The following is a 17,969-nucleotide window of genomic DNA, read 5'->3' as shown; positions in this document are numbered from 1 at the left end:
GGCATCTTCCAGACATCCCAATTTAAAGTGCCTGTTTAGTCCATCATCATTTATAGAGCAACAATGTGTCCTGTTATATTTTACAGCCATGAAGAAATGGAGTTTACTATGTAGGCCATATAGACAACACGAAAACACGCATCCTAATCCTAATGTCCCGCTAGCACATTGTGGAATGTGTACAGATACTGGAAAGACGGGAGAACTCTCAGTAGGAATGTATCTTAGTAAATAATAATTCATCCGAACAATGTCTTCCAGATTATGTCCCTCAGCCTTTGGTTGTCAGAGCATGATGGGAGTTGAAGTTTTGCAACAGATAAACAAAGGGCAAACTGGCTTCATGGCACAGTCCAAAAATGTATTAATAAAATTAAACTTTGGGGGTTTTTGATGAAATGGGTACTGTCATTTGCAAAGCATTTTATATAATATAGATAATAACATTATATCTATATTTATAATATATACAGTGGGGCAAAAAAGTATTTAGTCAGCCACCAATTGTGCAAGTTCTCCCACTTAAAAAGATGAGAGGGCCTGTAATTTTTATCATAGGTATACCTCAACTAAGAGAGACTTGGGTGGCGCTCATAGCCTTCCTCCCTCCTCCCATTGTTTGTGTGCTTAGTCACACTGGAGTGAACTTGGAGCAGGCTGTGAGTCAGACCTAATGGGGCTGTAATTGCCCACTGGCCCCTAGTATTGCCCATACGGCACAGGTAAGTTTAGTGTTAGGTCCCTTGCCACTTGAGAAACCTTGGCGTTGAGTGCGGGCTCAGGTATGTCCTTCATATAAGGATATACTGGCTAATGTCTAAATTTTTACATCATTTTGAGGATTAGTCTTATGTTACTGTCTACATTTACCACAGTAGTGCACCTAAATTTTTGTATTATTCTATATGTTACACATCCGCACTTTTCATCAGGTGTAGGATGCCATTCTGGCACTTGTAGTCTGCTGCAGGCATCCCCCATTGTATGCATTTAATGCTGGGGATTGCCCTTCAACGGACCACAAGTGCGGGATCTGCTCTCCCCCCCAGCATAAATGCATACAATGGGGGATGCTTGCAGTTTAATTTAATTCCTGCCATTTGAAACCACTTCAGCACTTCAGCAAACTTCAGACCGGCCCGGACATGTACTGGCTTAAGCTGGGGGACATGTCTGGCACTGCATGATTTGAGTCCCTGGTGGTGTAGTACGTTACTGATGGTAGCCTTTGTTACTTTGGTCCCAGCTATCTGCAGGACTGTCACGATGCCGGCTGGCAGGAGGTGGATCCTCTGTGCCAGAGAGGGATTGGCGAGGACCGCGCTAGTGGACCGGTTCTAAGCCACTACAGGTTTTCACCAGAGCCCGCCGCAAAGCGGGATGGTCTTGCTGCGGCGGTAGTGACCAGGTCGTATCCACTAGCAACGGCTCACCTCTCTGACTGCTGAAGATACTGAAGATAGGCGAGGTACAAGGGAGTAGGCAGAAGCAAGGTCGGACGTAGCAGAAGGTCGAGGCAGGCAGCAAGGATCGTAGTCAGGGGCAACGGCAGGAGGTCAGGAACACGGGCTAGGAACAGACAAGGGAACGCTTTCACTAGGCACTAAGGCAACAAGATCCGGCAAGGGAGTGCAGGGGAAGTGAGGTAATATAGGGAAGTACACAGGTGATCACACTAATTGGTAATTGGGAAGATTGGGCCAGGCACCAACATTGGTGCACTGGCCCTTTAAATTGCAGAGACCCGGCGCGCGCGCGCCCTAGGGAGCGGGGCCGCGCGCGCCGGGACAGGACCGACGGAGAGCGAGTCAGGTACGGGGACCGGGGTGCGCATCGCGAGCGGGCGCCACCCGCATCGCGAATCGCATCCCGGCTGGAGGCGGTACCGCAGCGCACCCGGTCAGTGGATCTGACCGGGGCGCTGCAGCAACGAGGATGAGGCGAGCGCTCCGGGGAGGAACGGGGACCCGGAGCGCTCGGCGTAACAGTACCCCCCCCCTTGGGTCTCCCCCTCTTCTTGGGGCCAAAGAACCTGAGGAAAAAAAAGTCAATTTTTCCGTGATGAGGTCCGATGCACATTAGGAGGGGTTCTGTGCGGAAACGCATGAGACAGTCCAATCTTTTATTGTTAATACAATAGATGTAGAGGGGTCTGGCGAGACTGGTCACAGGGACGTAGAACCTGTTGATAAGAGAGGCCAAAAAAAATTTTCCTGCAGATCCGGAATCCAAGGAGACCATAGTAGAGAAGGAGAAGGTAGAGGCAGATATCCGCACAGGCACAGTAAGGCGTGGAGAAGCAGAGTTGACATCAAGAACTGTGTCACCTTTGTGCGGAGTCAGCGTACGTCTTTCCAGGCGGGGAGGACGGATAGGACAATCCTTCAGGAAGTGTTCGGTACCGGCATAGTACAGGCAAAGATTCTCCATGCGGCGTCGTGTCCTCTCTTGAGGTGTCAAGCGAGACCGGTCAACTTGCATAGCCTCCGCGGCGGGAAGCACAGGAACGGATTGCAGAGGACCAGAGGAGAGAGGAGCCGGGGAGAAAAAACGCTTCGTGCGAACAAAGTCCATATCCAGGCGGAGCTCCAGACGCCATCCGGAAGAACGCATGTCAATGCGAGTGGCAAGATGAATGAGTTCATGTAGGTCAGCAGGAGTCTCTCGTGCGGCCAGAACATCTTTAATGTTGCTGGATAGGCCTTTTTTAAAGGTCGCGCAGAGAACCTCACTATTCCAGGACAACTCGTAAGCAAGAGCACGGAACTGAATGGCGTACTCGCCAATGGAAGAAACACCCTGTTCCAGGTTCAGCAGGGCAATCTCGGCAGAAGAAGCTCGGGCAGGCTCCTCGAAGACACCACGGACCTCAGCGAAGAAGGACTGGACTGTGGCTGTGGCAGAATCATTGCGGTCCCCATCAAACGTGTCCGGCAGGGACAAGCAGGGGTTAAGAACGGCCGGTTGCTGCGGAGGAGTTGCAGGAGCCGGCGGAGGAGATGGTTGTTGCAGCTGTAGCTGTGACTGAAGTTGCTGTATCTGCGGCAGCAGCTGCTGTGACTGAAGTTGCTGTATCTGCGGCAGCAGCTGCTGTAACTGTGACTGAAGACGCTGTGTCTCGGAGATCAAGTATGCCAGCTGTTGATCTCGTTGGGCGATCTTTACGCCAAATTTGTCCGGCAGGGACAAGCAGGGGTTAGGAACGGCCGGTTGCTGCGGAGGAGTTGCAGGAGCCGGCGGAGGAGATGGTAGTTGCAGCTGTAGCTGTTGCTGTATCTGCAGCTGCTGTATCTGTGACTGAATACGCAGTGCCTCGGAGGTCAAGTATGCCAGCTGTTGATCTCGTTGGGCGATCTTTAGGGCTAGCTGGGCGACCAGTGTAGGGAGGTCGGTGACAACTGGCAGAGGAACTTCAGCGGGATCCATGGCCGGATCTACTGTCACGATGCCGGCTGGCAGGAGGTGGATCCTCTGTGCCAGAGAGGGATTGGCGAGGACCGCGCTAGTGGACCGGTTCTAAGCCACTACAGGTTTTCACCAGAGCCCGCCGCAAAGCGGGATGGTCTTGCTGCGGCGGTAGTGACCAGGTCGTATCCACTAGCAACGGCTCACCTCTCTGACTGCTGAAGATACTGAAGATAGGCGAGGTACAAGGGAGTAGGCAGAAGCAAGGTCGGACGTAGCAGAAGGTCGAGGCAGGCAGCAAGGATCGTAGTCAGGGGCAACGGCAGGAGGTCAGGAACACGGGCTAGGAACAGACAAGGGAACGCTTTCACTAGGCACTAAGGCAACAAGATCCGGCAAGGGAGTGCAGGGGAAGTGAGGTAATATAGGGAAGTACACAGGTGATCACACTAATTGGTAATTGGGAAGATTGGGCCAGGCACCAACATTGGTGCACTGGCCCTTTAAATTGCAGAGACCCGGCGCGCGCGCGCCCTAGGGAGCGGGGCCGCGCGCGCCGGGACAGGACCGACGGAGAGCGAGTCAGGTACGGGGACCGGGGTGCGCATCGCGAGCGGGCGCCACCCGCATCGCGAATCGCATCCCGGCTGGAGGCGGTACCGCAGCGCACCCGGTCAGTGGATCTGACCGGGGCGCTGCAGCAACGAGGATGAGGCGAGCGCTCCGGGGAGGAACGGGGACCCGGAGCGCTCGGCGTAACAAGGTCATTCACTAGGTCCCCCCATGTGGTTCTGGGATTTTTGCTCACCGTTCTTGTGATAATTTTGACACCACGGGGTGAGATCTTGCATGGAGCCCCAGATCGAGGGAGATTATCAGTGGTCTTGTATGTCTTCCATTTTCTAATAATTGCTCCCACAGTTGATTTCTTCACACCAAGCTGCTTGCCTATTGCAGATTAAGTCTTCCCAGCTTGGTGCAGATCTACAATTTTGTTTCTGGTGTCCTTCCACAGCTCTTTGGTCTTGGCCATAGTGGAGTTTGGAAAGTGACTGTTTGAGGTTGTGGACAGTTTTCTTTTATACTGATAACAAGTTCAAACAGGGGCCATTAATACAGGTAATGAGTGGAGGACAGAGGAGACTATTAAAGAAGTTGTTACAGGTCTGTGAGAGCCAGAAATCTTGCTTGTTTGTAGGTGACCAAATACTTAATTTCCACCATAATTTGCAAATAAATTCTTTAAAAATCAGACAATGTGATTTTAGGGATTTTTTTCTCATTATGTCTCTCATAGTTGAGGTATACCTATGATGAAAATTACAGGCCATTCTCATCTTTTTAAGTGGGAGAACATGCACAATTGGTGGCTGACCAAATACTTTTTTGCCCCACTGTATTATAAGTCAGATATATTGGTTAAAGAGTACCTGTCCTCAAACCATATTTTTTAAACTGACTCAGATTATATTCCCTAACTACTCCTAACACCCCTCCTGCTCTTAAATTTTTTTCCCGAGCTTTAGAAAGCTCTATATCATACGTTTCCCCTTGCTCACAGTGTGTAAGCTCCTGCCAGGAGAGAGTGGGCTTTCCCCAGCAGGCACAACGTCACTGAAGCCTGAGAGAGCTGTGCCTTGCCATGCCCCGCACACACTTCCTGAGTTGAGTCTCCTGCCAGGCCGGTGGGGGGAGACCAAACTAACTGTTTGACTTGTGGCAGGGAATAGAACAGAGCCACCTAGTGGTGTTTTTTTTCAACAACAACATTTAAAAGTTGTGAATTTTAACAGCAAGTAAATGGCAAAGTGTCTTATACTTACATAAGTAATATATTAAAAGTTTAGTATGGTGACAGGTACTCTTGAGTAATATTTTGGGTGAAAAAATTATCGATACGTCTCACCACTAGGGGGCCAGAAAACTGTCTTATCCAGGCAGCTAGTTGTGCCATGATAAAATATAGGAAGAGCAAGGCTCTGTGCATGCTCTCAGCTTGTCAATCAGCCTGCTGTGTGCGTCGGGCCTGTTTCAATGCACAGACAGCTATCAGCTCTGAGGAGTGAAGTTGAAAGTTCCCACATAAGATCTGAAGGCAAGCAGGGGAACACCTTCTCCTCCTCAGTGAACTGCAACATAAAAAAGGCAATTCAGAACCATAAAAGGATGAAGACCAAGATCAGCACCAGGTAACACCCTGCTATGTACTAATACATCTCTCCTCTTTTATTCCTAAAATATACTTTAAAGGGGTACTCCAGGGAAGTTAAGAAAAACAAATGCCACAAAGCCACCACAATACCTGTTCTGTGTCCTCTGTAGTTATTCATGTGGTTTTTGCAGCTCCTTTGGCCCCCGATGTCTCCTAAATACTTTTTCCTTGTTTGCAGCACAGACTACAACTCCCAGAAGTCTGTGCAGCTCTGTGTAATGGCTGCCAGCCAACTGCTTTCACTATCTGTGTGCATGCTTACACTGCAGCTCACACACACTGTACATGTCTTTTTTTCCAGTCTATACTTCCTCCAGCAATAAATCTTGCTGTGCTCTGAATAGTAGAAGTCAGTGATTAGATATTCAGCCGGAAAACAGCAACTATGTGCTCAGTTTTGACTAAGAATCTTCACTGCTTTTCTCTCACAGCTCACAAGCTCTCTTACAGGGAGGGGAGGCGTGGATGTATGGCCAGAGCTCTAGACCAAACAGAAATCAGACAGAAATCAGGTGGTGTTGTCCTGAAGGGTGGGGGCTAGTCTCAGTGAGGAGTTTAAACCAAGACAATTTTTCTCTCATTTCGTGCCTGTAAGTGACAGCTGAAAGAGGAAAACTGCTCTATATAGCTAATGAATGATATTTAGACAAATACATAGGTTGGTGAGAGGGAAAGCATGGGCTATGGGTTTAGTTCCCCCGAGTACCCCTTTAAAGAGGTTTAGGGCTATGTGATGTATGCAGTCTCTCTCACGAAAACCCCTAAAGGTAGTTCTTATATTATTTCTGCATTGAGAAGGTTGAAAGGGAATCCCTTTGCATTATCAATGATGCGTTTGAGGGCATGCTGTGATCGGTAATGTCTTCCCTGCATGTCTATGCCTTCTGTTACCTATAGACTATAGTTGTTAAGAGAGCAGGGAATACAAAGATCATGTGGTCAAGTTCACCAGCGCTTCTACCTTGAAAATGATTCATAAATATTATGAATTATAAGAATAAATACAAATAAATAAGTAGATAAAACAATGAAAAACATAACAAAATAAAAAGGTCCTACCCCTATATAACAGTGCACACCTCTCCAAATCAACGGGCGCTGTATAAGACATCTTAAGTGACGTAAAAAGCATTTTTCATAGGTGTCAGAGCATCAATATCTTCCTATCCTGCCCAATGTACAATACTTTGAATATACAAGAATTCCACCAATTTTTCCCTGCTCCCCCTTGGTACCCTAAAAATTTTCTGAACTTGAATGACTGCCAATGCATGTTAGGACAAGGCAGAGTGTTCTACTTCCCTATTGAGGCCAGAAATAGCCATAGCCGTAAATAGCCATAAATAGGCCAGAAATAGCCATTTTTAATAGCGATTTGTTGCAAATACATTCGGAAAAAAACAAATTTTGGGGGGAAAATCCGGTGAATCGACCGATTCGAATTTTTAAAAAAATTCGCTCATCTCTAGTGCCAACATTTACGGTGCCTTGTGTTATGTATGATGTCGCTATAGCATCAACTTTAGCGTATATAACTTTTCACGTATATAACTCCCTTACCTTTACATTCAATCTCTGTTCGGGGTTGTACAGAGATTGAATGTAAAGGTAAGGGAGTTATATACGTGTAAAGCTAAAGTTGATGCTATAGCGACATCATACATAACACAAGGCACCGTAAATGTTGGCACTAGAGATGAGCGAATTTTTTGAAAAATTCGATTCGGCCGATTCACCGGATTTTCCCCCCAAAATTAGTTTTGTTCTGAATTTATTTGCAGCGAATCGCTATTAAAAATGGCTATTTCTGGCCTCAATAGGGAAGTAGAACACTTTGCCTTGTCCTAACATGCATTGGGAGTGTGCTGTGTTAGTGAAATAGTACTGTTATTCAGTATGACTGTCAGGATCCGGATACTGTGAGGATACTGGTGGTGGATCCTCTGTGTCAGTGGGGTGATGACGTGGGCCGTACCAGGGGAACGGAGTCTAAGGGGTTACTGGTTTTCACCAGAGCCCACTGCAAAGCGGGATGGACTTGCAGCGGCAGGTAACCCCCAGGTCGTTCCACCCGATAGCGACTCAACTCCAACTGACGGCTGAGACAGGCACGGTACAAGGGATTAGGCAAGAGCAAGGTCGGACGTAGCAGAAGGTCAGGGCAGGCAGCAAGGATCGTAGTCAGGGGCAACGGCAGAGGGTCTAGAACACTGGCTTGGGACATACAAGGAAACGCTTTCCCTGTTACAAGGCAACAAGATCCGGCAATGCTGGGAAGGGGAAGTGAGGTTATATAGAGAGGGCACAGGTGTGAGCACTAATTGGGCCAGGCGCCAATCAGTGGCGCACTGGCCCTTTAAATCGCAGAGAGCCAGCACGCGCGCGCCCTAGGGAGCAGAGCCGTCGGGGAACAGGACAGGTGAGGAGACCGGGATGCGAGTCGCGAGGGGTGGCAACAGGGGTGGCCATGACTGTACATCACCTGCATAATATTATGTAGTGCCCTCCCCCACTCCATTGTATCCCCAAAACAGCTGTTACCCAATGGGGAATGGATGGCATACGACCTATGAAGGTGTCCTGTGGTATCTGGTGATAGCAGCTTTTTTGGCTATTCACTTTATAGCAGTGATCTCCAAACTGTGGACCTCCAGATGTTGCAAAACTACAACTCCCAGCATGCCCAGACAGCCGTTGGCATGCTGGGAGTTGTAGTTTTGCATCATCTTGAGGTTCGGTTTAGAGACCTTCACTTTGATATATCTCTTCCCATACCCATTCACTGGCCATGCACATCAATGAGCCTTAGGTGTTGATGACCCGGTTGTTGGTTCTCCGGTAGTCCTCCCATAGACTGCAGTATACTGACCCCACTGTTGTGAAGATGCTCTCACCCAGTTATCACTGTCACAATGTTCTGCTTATTCCACGGTCACTAAATAATCAGTGCAGTTCACTATTGTTGATTGTCATGGCTGATAGTTGTACACGACATTGCTGTGCACAAGGAAATACTGTAGTATCTATTGAAACAATTCATTCAAAACATGAAACTAAATTACTTGTTTTTTTATATATCTGCACATTTCTTCTGTAAATAAAACATTCCAGAGAGAGAGAGAGAGAGAGAGAGAGAGAGAGAGAGAGAGAGAGAGAGACATGAGAGAGAGAGACATGAAAGAGAGACATGTTAGAGAGAGAGTCATGAGAGAGAGACATGAAAGAGAGAGACATGTTAGAGAGAGAGACATGAGAGGGAGACATGAGAGGGAGACATGAGAGAGACATGAAAGAGAGAAACATGAGAGAGATACATGAGAGTGAGACATGAGAGAGAGAGAGACATGGGACATGAAAGAGAGAAACATGAGAGAGATACATGAGAGTGAGACATGAGAGAGAGAGAGAGACATGGGACATGAAAGAGAGATATGAGAGAGACATGAAAAAGAGAGACATGAGAGAGTGTGAGAAAGAGAGAGAGAGAGAGAGACATGAAAGACAGACATGAGAGATAGATACATAATAGATAAATATGAGATAGATATGAAATAGAAAGATCATTTAATTTGTAGAAGATCCCAATTACAATATAACAGGATAGGTGTGTAAATTAAATACACAAAGTAAATGACACAATCATTACTCACCACTACCGGCAGATGGCGCCCGCATTCCTTTTCCAATGACCGCTTGACTTGTGAAAGCTCAGTGCTATCCAATGTAAGGAGGAAAAACCTTGCTTTGTTTGCAATCCCACCCTCTCTCTTCCAGTATCTATCTATCTGGCATACACATCCCTAGCCTGTCACTAGCCACATCAGAAGAGGAGCATGGCACTGAGGGGGCCACTTCTTCCTCCTCCTATGGGCATCCTGTGCTTTGCCAGTCTTTCCCTGCTGGTGCAGCTGGTCCAGGGCACAGGCTGGGTGAGCAGGAGTACTCGGGATCTACAGGAGGCAGAGAGCAGAGTTGATGGAGATGGGGTTACTAAGGATGCTTATGCTTCAGCTGGTCGCTTTGGGAGGGCTACAAGCTCAGATCACATCTCACTGCTCAGCACCTCGTTTGTGCTCAAGGGGGATGCATCTCACAACCAAGCCATGGTGCACTGGACCGGGGAGAACAGCAGCGTGAGTCCCTCTAACATTTCTTGTCTATTGGAATTAAGGTGACCTGTCACTTGGCAGATTGAGCCCTCACTGGTACCATGGCATGGCTGCTGCTTGCACCCTGATTGTGCCAATGGAAGCTTTAAGTGCCCACTGGCATGTCTAAGAACTGTCAGAGATGCACACACTGGTAGATGTCAATGCACTTCCAGAGTTAAATGCCCTGGTACATGTGTATGCACTGTATAAGTTATAAGCCATGGTACCTGTCAATGCACTATTAGGGTTAAATGCCCTGGTACATGTGTATGCACTGTATAAGTTATAAGCCATGGTACCTGTCAATGCACTATTAGGGTTAAATGCCCTGGTACCTGTGTATGCACTGTATAAGTTATAAGCCATGGTACCTGTCAATGCACTATTAGGGTTAAATGCCCTGGTACATGTGTATGCACTGTATAAGTTATAAACCCTGGTACTTGTCAATGCACTATTAGGGTTAAATGCCCTGGTACCTGTCTATGCACTGTATAAGTTATAAGCCATGGTACCTGTCAATGCACTATTATGGTTAAATGCCCTGGTACATGTCTATGCACTGTATAAGTTATAAGCCATGGTACCTGTCAATGCACTATTAGGGTTAAATGCCCTGGTACATGTGTATGCACTGTATAAGTTATAAACCCTGGTACTTGTCAATGCACTATTAGGGTTAAATGCCCTGGTACCTGTCTATGCACTGCTTAAGTTATAAACCCTGTTATCTGTCAATGCACTATTAGGGTTAAATGCCCTGGTACCTGTCTATGCACTGTATAAGTTATAAGCCATGGTACCTGTCAATGCACTATTAGGGTTAAATGCCCAGGTACCTGTGTATGCACTGCATAAGCTATAAACCCTGGTACCTGTCAATGCACTTTCAGGGTTAAATGCCCTGGTACCTGTGTATGCACTGTATAAGTTATAAGCCCTGGTATCTGTCAATGCACTATTAGGGTTAAATGTCCTGGTACATGTTTATGCACTGCTTAAGTCAGTGCTTCCCAACCAGGGTGCCTCCAGCTGTTGCAAAACTACAGCTCCCAGCATGCCCGGACAGCCAACGGCTGTACGGGCATGCTGGGAGTTGTAGTTTTGCAACAGCTGGAGGCACCCTGGTTGGGAAACACTGGCTTAAGTTATAAACCCTGGTATCTGGCAATGCCTTACCAGGGTCAAATGCCCAAGTCTATACACTACATAAGTTAAATGGGTTATCCAGGAAAAAACTTTAAAAGAAAAAAAAAATGATAACAAAGAATAAATAAATTATATCTCAACTAGCTCCAGAAAGTTTAATAGATTTGTAAATTACTTCTATAAAAAGAATCTTAATCTTTTCAGTACTTATGAGCTGCTGAAGTTGAGTTGTTATTTTCCTGCTAAGTGCTCTCTGATGGCACCTCTCTCGGGAACTGTCCAGAGTAGGAGCAAATCCCCATAGCAAACCTCTTCTACTCTGTGCAGTTCCCGAGACAGACAGAGATGTCAGCAGAGAGTGCTGCTGCCAGAAAAGAACAGAAAAGAACAACTTAACTTCAGCAGCTGATAATTATTGAAAGGATTAAGATTTTTTTAATAGAAGTAATTTACAAATCTGTTTAACTTTCTGGATATATAAATCAGTTGATATATATATATATATATATATATATATATATATATATATTAAAAAAAAAAAGTGTTTTCCTGGAATACCCCTTTAACTCTTACATGTGCATGAACACTTTCAGGGTTAAATGCCCTCTTATTGTGCTTGCTTATACATGTCTACTTTTTTTCACCCCACTTTTAAGCACATGCCCTGTAACATGTATGCACACTCACACTAGTCTATGAATTTTAACCCATCTACAGTTCTATGACTGGCTTATTCAACTTACATGCTCATAAGTGTCATGCCAATTTTTTTTTTTTCTTGCAATAGGTCAGTGCCCACTGGCATGTCTGATCTTTACCACCCACTTCCATGAGATGGCAATGATTGCTGTTTCTGTAGCTGTGTATTCTTGGCTGCTGTTGTGTACTTGTGCAGTATCTGCCTATCAATCTGTGGTGTCACTTGTCAGACTTGATGTATGATCTCCTGCCTCCAGCCAACAATAGGGGGGGGGGGGGTGTAGGGGTTGATGTTGCTGCTGCTGGTCGTTCCCTTGGGTCGCTATTGTTTTTTCTATGATAGGCTATAAAGTACAATATATACATGCTTCAGTACTAGTGGTGGATACAAATGACTCCCCTGTTGTTTCTATTGTTATTGCATTTACTATTGTTGTTGTTACCTTGTATATGTCATCAATGGTCTAACCAGCACATGATAGATGAACACCAAGAAGTGATGGTGAAAGACTGGTCTCATGTATTCACTGATAATGTCTTAAGGATTAAGGGGATCTCGGTGTTTTCAAAATAGTGTGTCTCCAGCTGTTGCAAAACTACAACTCCCAGCATGCCCAGACAGCCGAAGGCTGTCTGGGCATGCTGGGAGTTGTAGTTTTGCAACGACTGGAGGCACGCTCTTTTTTTTTTTTTAAGAATACATGTCATCAAACCACATTTTGTAAACTAACTCAGATTATATTCCCTAACTCCTCCTAACACCCCTTCTGCCTTTAAAAAAAAAATTCCGAACTTGAAAAAGCTCTGTATCATACCTTTCCCCTTGCTCACATTGTATGAGCTCCTGGCAGGAGAAAGTGGGCGTCCCCCAGCAGGTGCAATGCCACTGAAACCTGCTAGAGCTGTGCCTCACCATGCCCCACATGCACTTCCTGAGTTTGGTCTCCTGCCAGGCCGGAAGGAGACCAAACTAACTGTTTGACTTGCAGCAGGGAACAGAACAGAGCCACCTAGTGGCCGTTTTTTCAATCACATTAAACACATATAAAGGTTGAGAATTTTAACAACAATTAAATAGCAAAGTGTCTTATAATCAAATAAGGAACAATATATTGAAAGTTTAGTTTGGTGACAGGTGCTCTTTAAGGATGTGGTTGTGCTTAGCAACCTTTGCTCTCCAGTGGAAGAGAACTAGAAGTGACAGTAGGCACCGATGACTGAGGATGTGGAATTGATAAATATTTTGGAATATTTTATTTATTTATTTATGTTTTAATTGAAATGTTTTTGCATTGCAAATTGTTTGGTTTGAGATTAATTTCTCAAGGATTGTTATTTACATCTGATGTACAATATTCAGTTACCCAGGAAATTATCTTTTATCTATCTCATATCTCTCTATCTATCTATCTATCTCATATCTATCTATCTATCTATCTAGGAAGGATGCCGCAGCACACGGAAGGTTCAAAAGTGTAAACAGTGGTTTATTCCATGATAATACAAGTTAGCAACGTTTCTGCTGCCAGTGCAGCCTTTGTCAGCTTGACAAAGGCTGCACTGGCAGCAGAAACGTTACTAACTTGTATTATCATGGAATAAACCACTGTTTACACTTTTGAACCTTCCGTGTGCTGCGGCATCCTTCCTTGATGTCTGAATTGCCTTGACCGGGGCTCCACTCGCTGCTTGCACCGCTATCATAACATTGTGGGACGTGCTGCTCTAATTCTCTCGTGCTGTATCTATCTATCTATCTATCTATCTATCTATCCCATATCTATCTATTTATCTCATATCTATCTATCTATCTGTCTCATATCTATCTATCTATCTCTCATATCTATCTATCTATCTCTCATATCTATCTATCTATATCTCATATCTATCTATCTCATATCTATCTCTCATATCTATTTATCTATCTAATATCTATCTATCTATCTCATATCTATCTATCTATCTATCTCATATATATATATCTATCTATCTCATATCTATCTATCTATCTATCTATCTATCTCTCATATCTATCTATCTATCTATCTATTTATCTCTCATATCTATCTATCTATCTCTCATATCTATCTATCTATCTATCTCATATCTATCTCATATCTATCTATATATCTATCTATCTCTCATATCGATCTATCTCATATCTATCTAATATCTATCTATCTATCTATCTATCTATCTATCTCATATCTATCTATATTATATCTATCTATCTATCTATCTATCTATCTATCTCATATCTATCTATCTATCACCTCATATCTATCTATTACTCTCATATCTATCTCATATCTATCTATCTCATATCTATCTCATATCTCTCTATCTCATATCTATCTATCTATCTCATATCTATCTATCAATCTATCTATCTCATATCTATCTATCTCATATCTATCTATCTATCTATCTCATATCTATCTATCTGTCTCATATCTATCTATCTATCTCATATCTATCTATCGCTCTCATATCTATCTCATATCTATCTATCTGTCTCATATCTATCTATCTATCTTTCGATCTATCTATGAGAAAACGTATATGATAGTGATCCTCAACTTGTAACGTTCCAGCTGTTGCCTTCGGCTGTCAGGACAAGCTGGGAGTTGTAGTTATGCAACCGTTTGAGAACTACAGGTTGGGGATCACAGTACTGTGGCTGAGTCTGTTTACTTTTGGGACCTCTACAGGTCATGTTAGGGAACTCTAGAAATTAATGTATTAAAAACTAAAAAAAGAATAGGCATATGTTGTGATATCATGTCCAGCGGAGGTTCACTCTGACTGTTCAATTAAGCGGAATATTCGATAATCCGATACTAGAGGTAAGCAAATATTTGTAATTTCCTGAGCAGAATTCTGTGGAAATACTTCTCTCAGAAATTCTGCTGCAGCAGAGTCCCATTGATTTCAATGGGATTCTGCTGCACCGTGCACAAGGTGGAATTTACACTGTGGAAACATCTGCCACAGAAATCCTGATTTTGGCACATGTTCATTGTTTTTGCTGATTCCAGTCAGAAATGCATTGCCGTCTATGGAGACTGCACATTTCCGAGCGGTCCTAGTGCCGGCATATTCTGACGGTGCCCGTTGTCTGTGTAATGTCTGCCTAGAAATTTTCAGAACCTAAGATACACCAAATTCGAATCTAGTGAATCCATTTAGTCCTTGTTTAAAGGGGTACTCCGGTGAAAACCTTTTTTCTTTTAAATCAACTGGTGGCAGAAAGTTAAACATATTTGTAAATTACTTCTATTAAAAAATCTTAATCCTTCCTGTACTTATTAGTAGTGTTGAGCGGCATAGGCCATATTCGAATTCGCGAATATTCGCGAATATATGGACGAATATTCGTCATATATTCGCGAATATTCGCATATTCGTTATATCCTCGTTTTATTTTCGCATATGCGAATATTTGCGTATGCGAAAATTTGCAGATGTGAAAATTAGCATATACAAAATTAGCATAAGGTAAAATTCGCATATACGAAAATTCGCATTTGCTAATTTTCGCATATGCGAATGTTCGCTCGCCAGTCTCACACAGTAGTATTAGAGCCTTCTTTACACCACACAAGCTGGAAGCAGAGAGGGGTGATCACTGTGATGTGTACTGTGAAGAAAAAAAAAAAAAAAAAAAAAACGAATATTCGTAATTACGAATATATAGCGCTATATTCGCGAAATTCGCGAATATGCGATATTCGCGAATAATATTCGAATTGCGAATATTCGCGAGCAACACTACTTATTAGCTGCTGAATACTACAGAGGAAGTTCTTTTCTTTTTGGAATGCTCTCTGATGACACCATGAGCACAGTTCTCTCTGCTGACCTTATTATAATAATAATAATAATGCTTTATTTATTGTTGTCCTTAGTGGGATTTGAACCCAAGTCCCCAGCACTGCAAGGCAGCAGTGCTAACCACTGAGCCACCATGCTGCCCTTAGCATACATCTGCTATACATATGCTATACATCTGCTATGCATGGTTGCTAAAATGGACAGAGATGTCAGCAGAGAGCACTGTGCTCGTGATGTCATCAGTGTTCCAAAAAGAAAGGAATTTCCTCTGTAGCATTCAGCAGCTAATAAGTACTGGAAGGATTAAGATTTTTTAATAGAAGTAATTTACAAATATGTTTAACTTTCTGCCACCAGTTGATTTAAAAGAAAAAAAGGTTTTCACCGGAGTACCCCTTTAAATTCTTAAAAAATCTTGATATGACACACTCCTAGGAGGCCCCCGCTTCTCACATCTGACTTCACTGGGGAGTAGGAACATGTGAAGCAGAATTGCTTTTTCAAGACTAAACAAATTGAGTTATTAGACTTGGATTTGGCACTTCACACTGTTGAATTGTGTATGCCTATCTTTTGATCTCAGTGATGTCAGATTAAAGGAATTTTACTGTATTCCGCATTGGAATATGGCACGGAGATTCCGCAGGAGCAGAGTTCCGTTGAATTTAATGGGATTCTGCTGCGCTGTGCACACGTCGGAATTTCCGCGCCACGGAAATTCTATTTTCTTTGTCTTCAGAAAGAATGAACACATTCATTCTTTCTGAGGACTCCGTGCGGAATGCATAGCTGTCTATAAGACGGAGCATTCCTGTGCGGTCCTAGTGCTAGCATGTTAATGCCGGCGCCTGCAGTCTGCGTAATGTCCGCATAGTTGCCATATAATTTGTTTCCTGTGGTGTATTCCTCATGCTTCAGTCCACAATTTAATTACTAATACTTTGTATTTCTAATATATATATATATATATATATATATATATATATATATATATTTATATATACATTGATCCCTCAACTTACAATGGCCTCAACATACAATATTTTCAGCATTTAATGATCTTTTCTGGACCATTGTAACTTGAAACCAGACTCAACATACAATGCTACAGACAGTCCAGATCTGTGAAATGTGTCAATGGCTGGAAGAACCGACCAATCGTAAAACCCCTGTATTACTGAAGTGTATGCACTGACTGGTGTCTGGTAGCGCCCCCTACAGTTCAGGGAGGTATTACATGTTCTGTACTCTTTACCTGTGCCAGGGTTAGCTGCTCCTTTAGACATCAGGTGGGGGTGGCTCCATTTTACTTTTTTTTTTTTTTTGGGGACATTGCGTGTTCTGTACAGGACCCCGAAGAAGCTTCTGTCCTCTACATAGACCAGTGTTTCACAAAGAGGGTGCCTCCAGCTGTTGCAAAACGACAACTCCCAGCATGCCCGGACAGCCTTTGGCTGTCCGGGCATGCTGGGAGTTGTCGTTTTGCAACAGTTGGAGGCACCCTGGTTGGGAAGCACTGAAATAGACAGTGATTTACAGCTCCCAGCAAATCTTTCTTACTGTTATGTGTAAGGATTTGCTATATCTGTATTAGTTATCTACTTATTTATCTTAAAGGGTTATCCTGGAAAAAACTTTTTTTAATATATCAACTGGTTCCAGAAAGTTAAACGGATTTGTAAATTACTTTTATTAAAAAATCTTAATCCTTTCAGTACTTATGAGCTTCTGAAGTTAAGGTTGTTCCTTTCTGTCTAAGTGCTCTCTGATGACACGTGTCTAGGGAAACGCCCAGTTTAGAAGCAAATTCCCATAGCAAACCTCTTCTAAACTGGGCGTTTCCCGAGACAGGTGTCATCAGAGAGCACTTAGACAGAAAAGAACAACCTTAACTTCAGAAGCTCATAAGTACTGAAAGGATTAAGATTTTTTAATAGAAGTAATTTACAAATATGTTTAACTTTCTGGAGCCAGTTGATATATATATATATATATATATATATATATAAGTTTTTTCCTGGATAACCCCTTTAAATCATCACTTTTTCCTATTTTTGGATGACATTTTGGTGGCTTCAGAACCGATTACCAGGTTTCCATAGACTTATGGTCTCAACATACAATGGTTTCAACATACAATGGTCGTCCTGGAACCAATTAATATTGTAACTTGAGGGACCACTGTATATACATATATATTTTGTTATGTTTGTTTTATGTGCAGTACGGTAGTCTCATAGCAATGATACTTGGAGGCCTACCCTGTTTCCCCGAAAATACACCCTACCCCGAAAATAAGGCCTAGCTGGATCAATATAAGCCCTACCCCGAAAATAAGACCTGGGCTAGGGGTACTCAACTGGCGGACTGTGGCCGCAAGTAATGCGATGCGGAGCCCCCCCCCCCCCCCCCGCACCCACCTTTGGCTGGTCCCTTGGCAAGTTAAATGAGCCGGGGTAGGGACGCTGTCGCTTTAAAAAGTCTGCGCGTATGCACGCCCGAAGTCACGGACGTGTCCC

General features: G+C 43.9%; 2 protein-coding genes across 3 annotated transcripts in view; one reads left to right on the top strand and one right to left on the bottom strand.

The window, feature by feature from the left end:
• LOC130353397 (uncharacterized) overlaps window positions 1-9,380 on the bottom strand; it is a 143,234-nt gene extending 133,854 nt beyond the window's left edge. Inside the window, exon 1 of the mRNA XM_056555059.1 lies at window positions 9,268-9,380. The gene's annotated coding sequence lies outside the window, so the exon portion shown is untranslated. The remainder of the gene's footprint in view (window positions 1-9,267) is intronic.
• Window positions 9,350-17,969, top strand: part of SORCS2 (sortilin related VPS10 domain containing receptor 2) — a 1,056,376-nt gene continuing 1,047,756 nt past the window's right edge. Inside the window, exon 1 of one of the 2 annotated variants that reach the window (XM_056555057.1) lies at window positions 9,350-9,750. In XM_056555057.1, the coding sequence (XP_056411032.1) occupies window positions 9,451-9,750 (300 nt within the window). In that variant the 5' untranslated portion in view covers window positions 9,350-9,450. The remainder of the gene's footprint in view (window positions 9,751-17,969) is intronic. The other variant, XM_056555055.1, reaches the window with a different exon arrangement.

The sequence above is a fragment of the Hyla sarda genome, chromosome 1 (assembly GCF_029499605.1).
Source record: "Hyla sarda isolate aHylSar1 chromosome 1, aHylSar1.hap1, whole genome shotgun sequence".
In the NCBI taxonomy this organism is placed as follows: domain Eukaryota; kingdom Metazoa; phylum Chordata; class Amphibia; order Anura; family Hylidae; genus Hyla; species Hyla sarda.
Note: the sequence above shows the minus strand (reverse complement) of the source record. Positions and strands in the feature narration are given on the sequence as shown.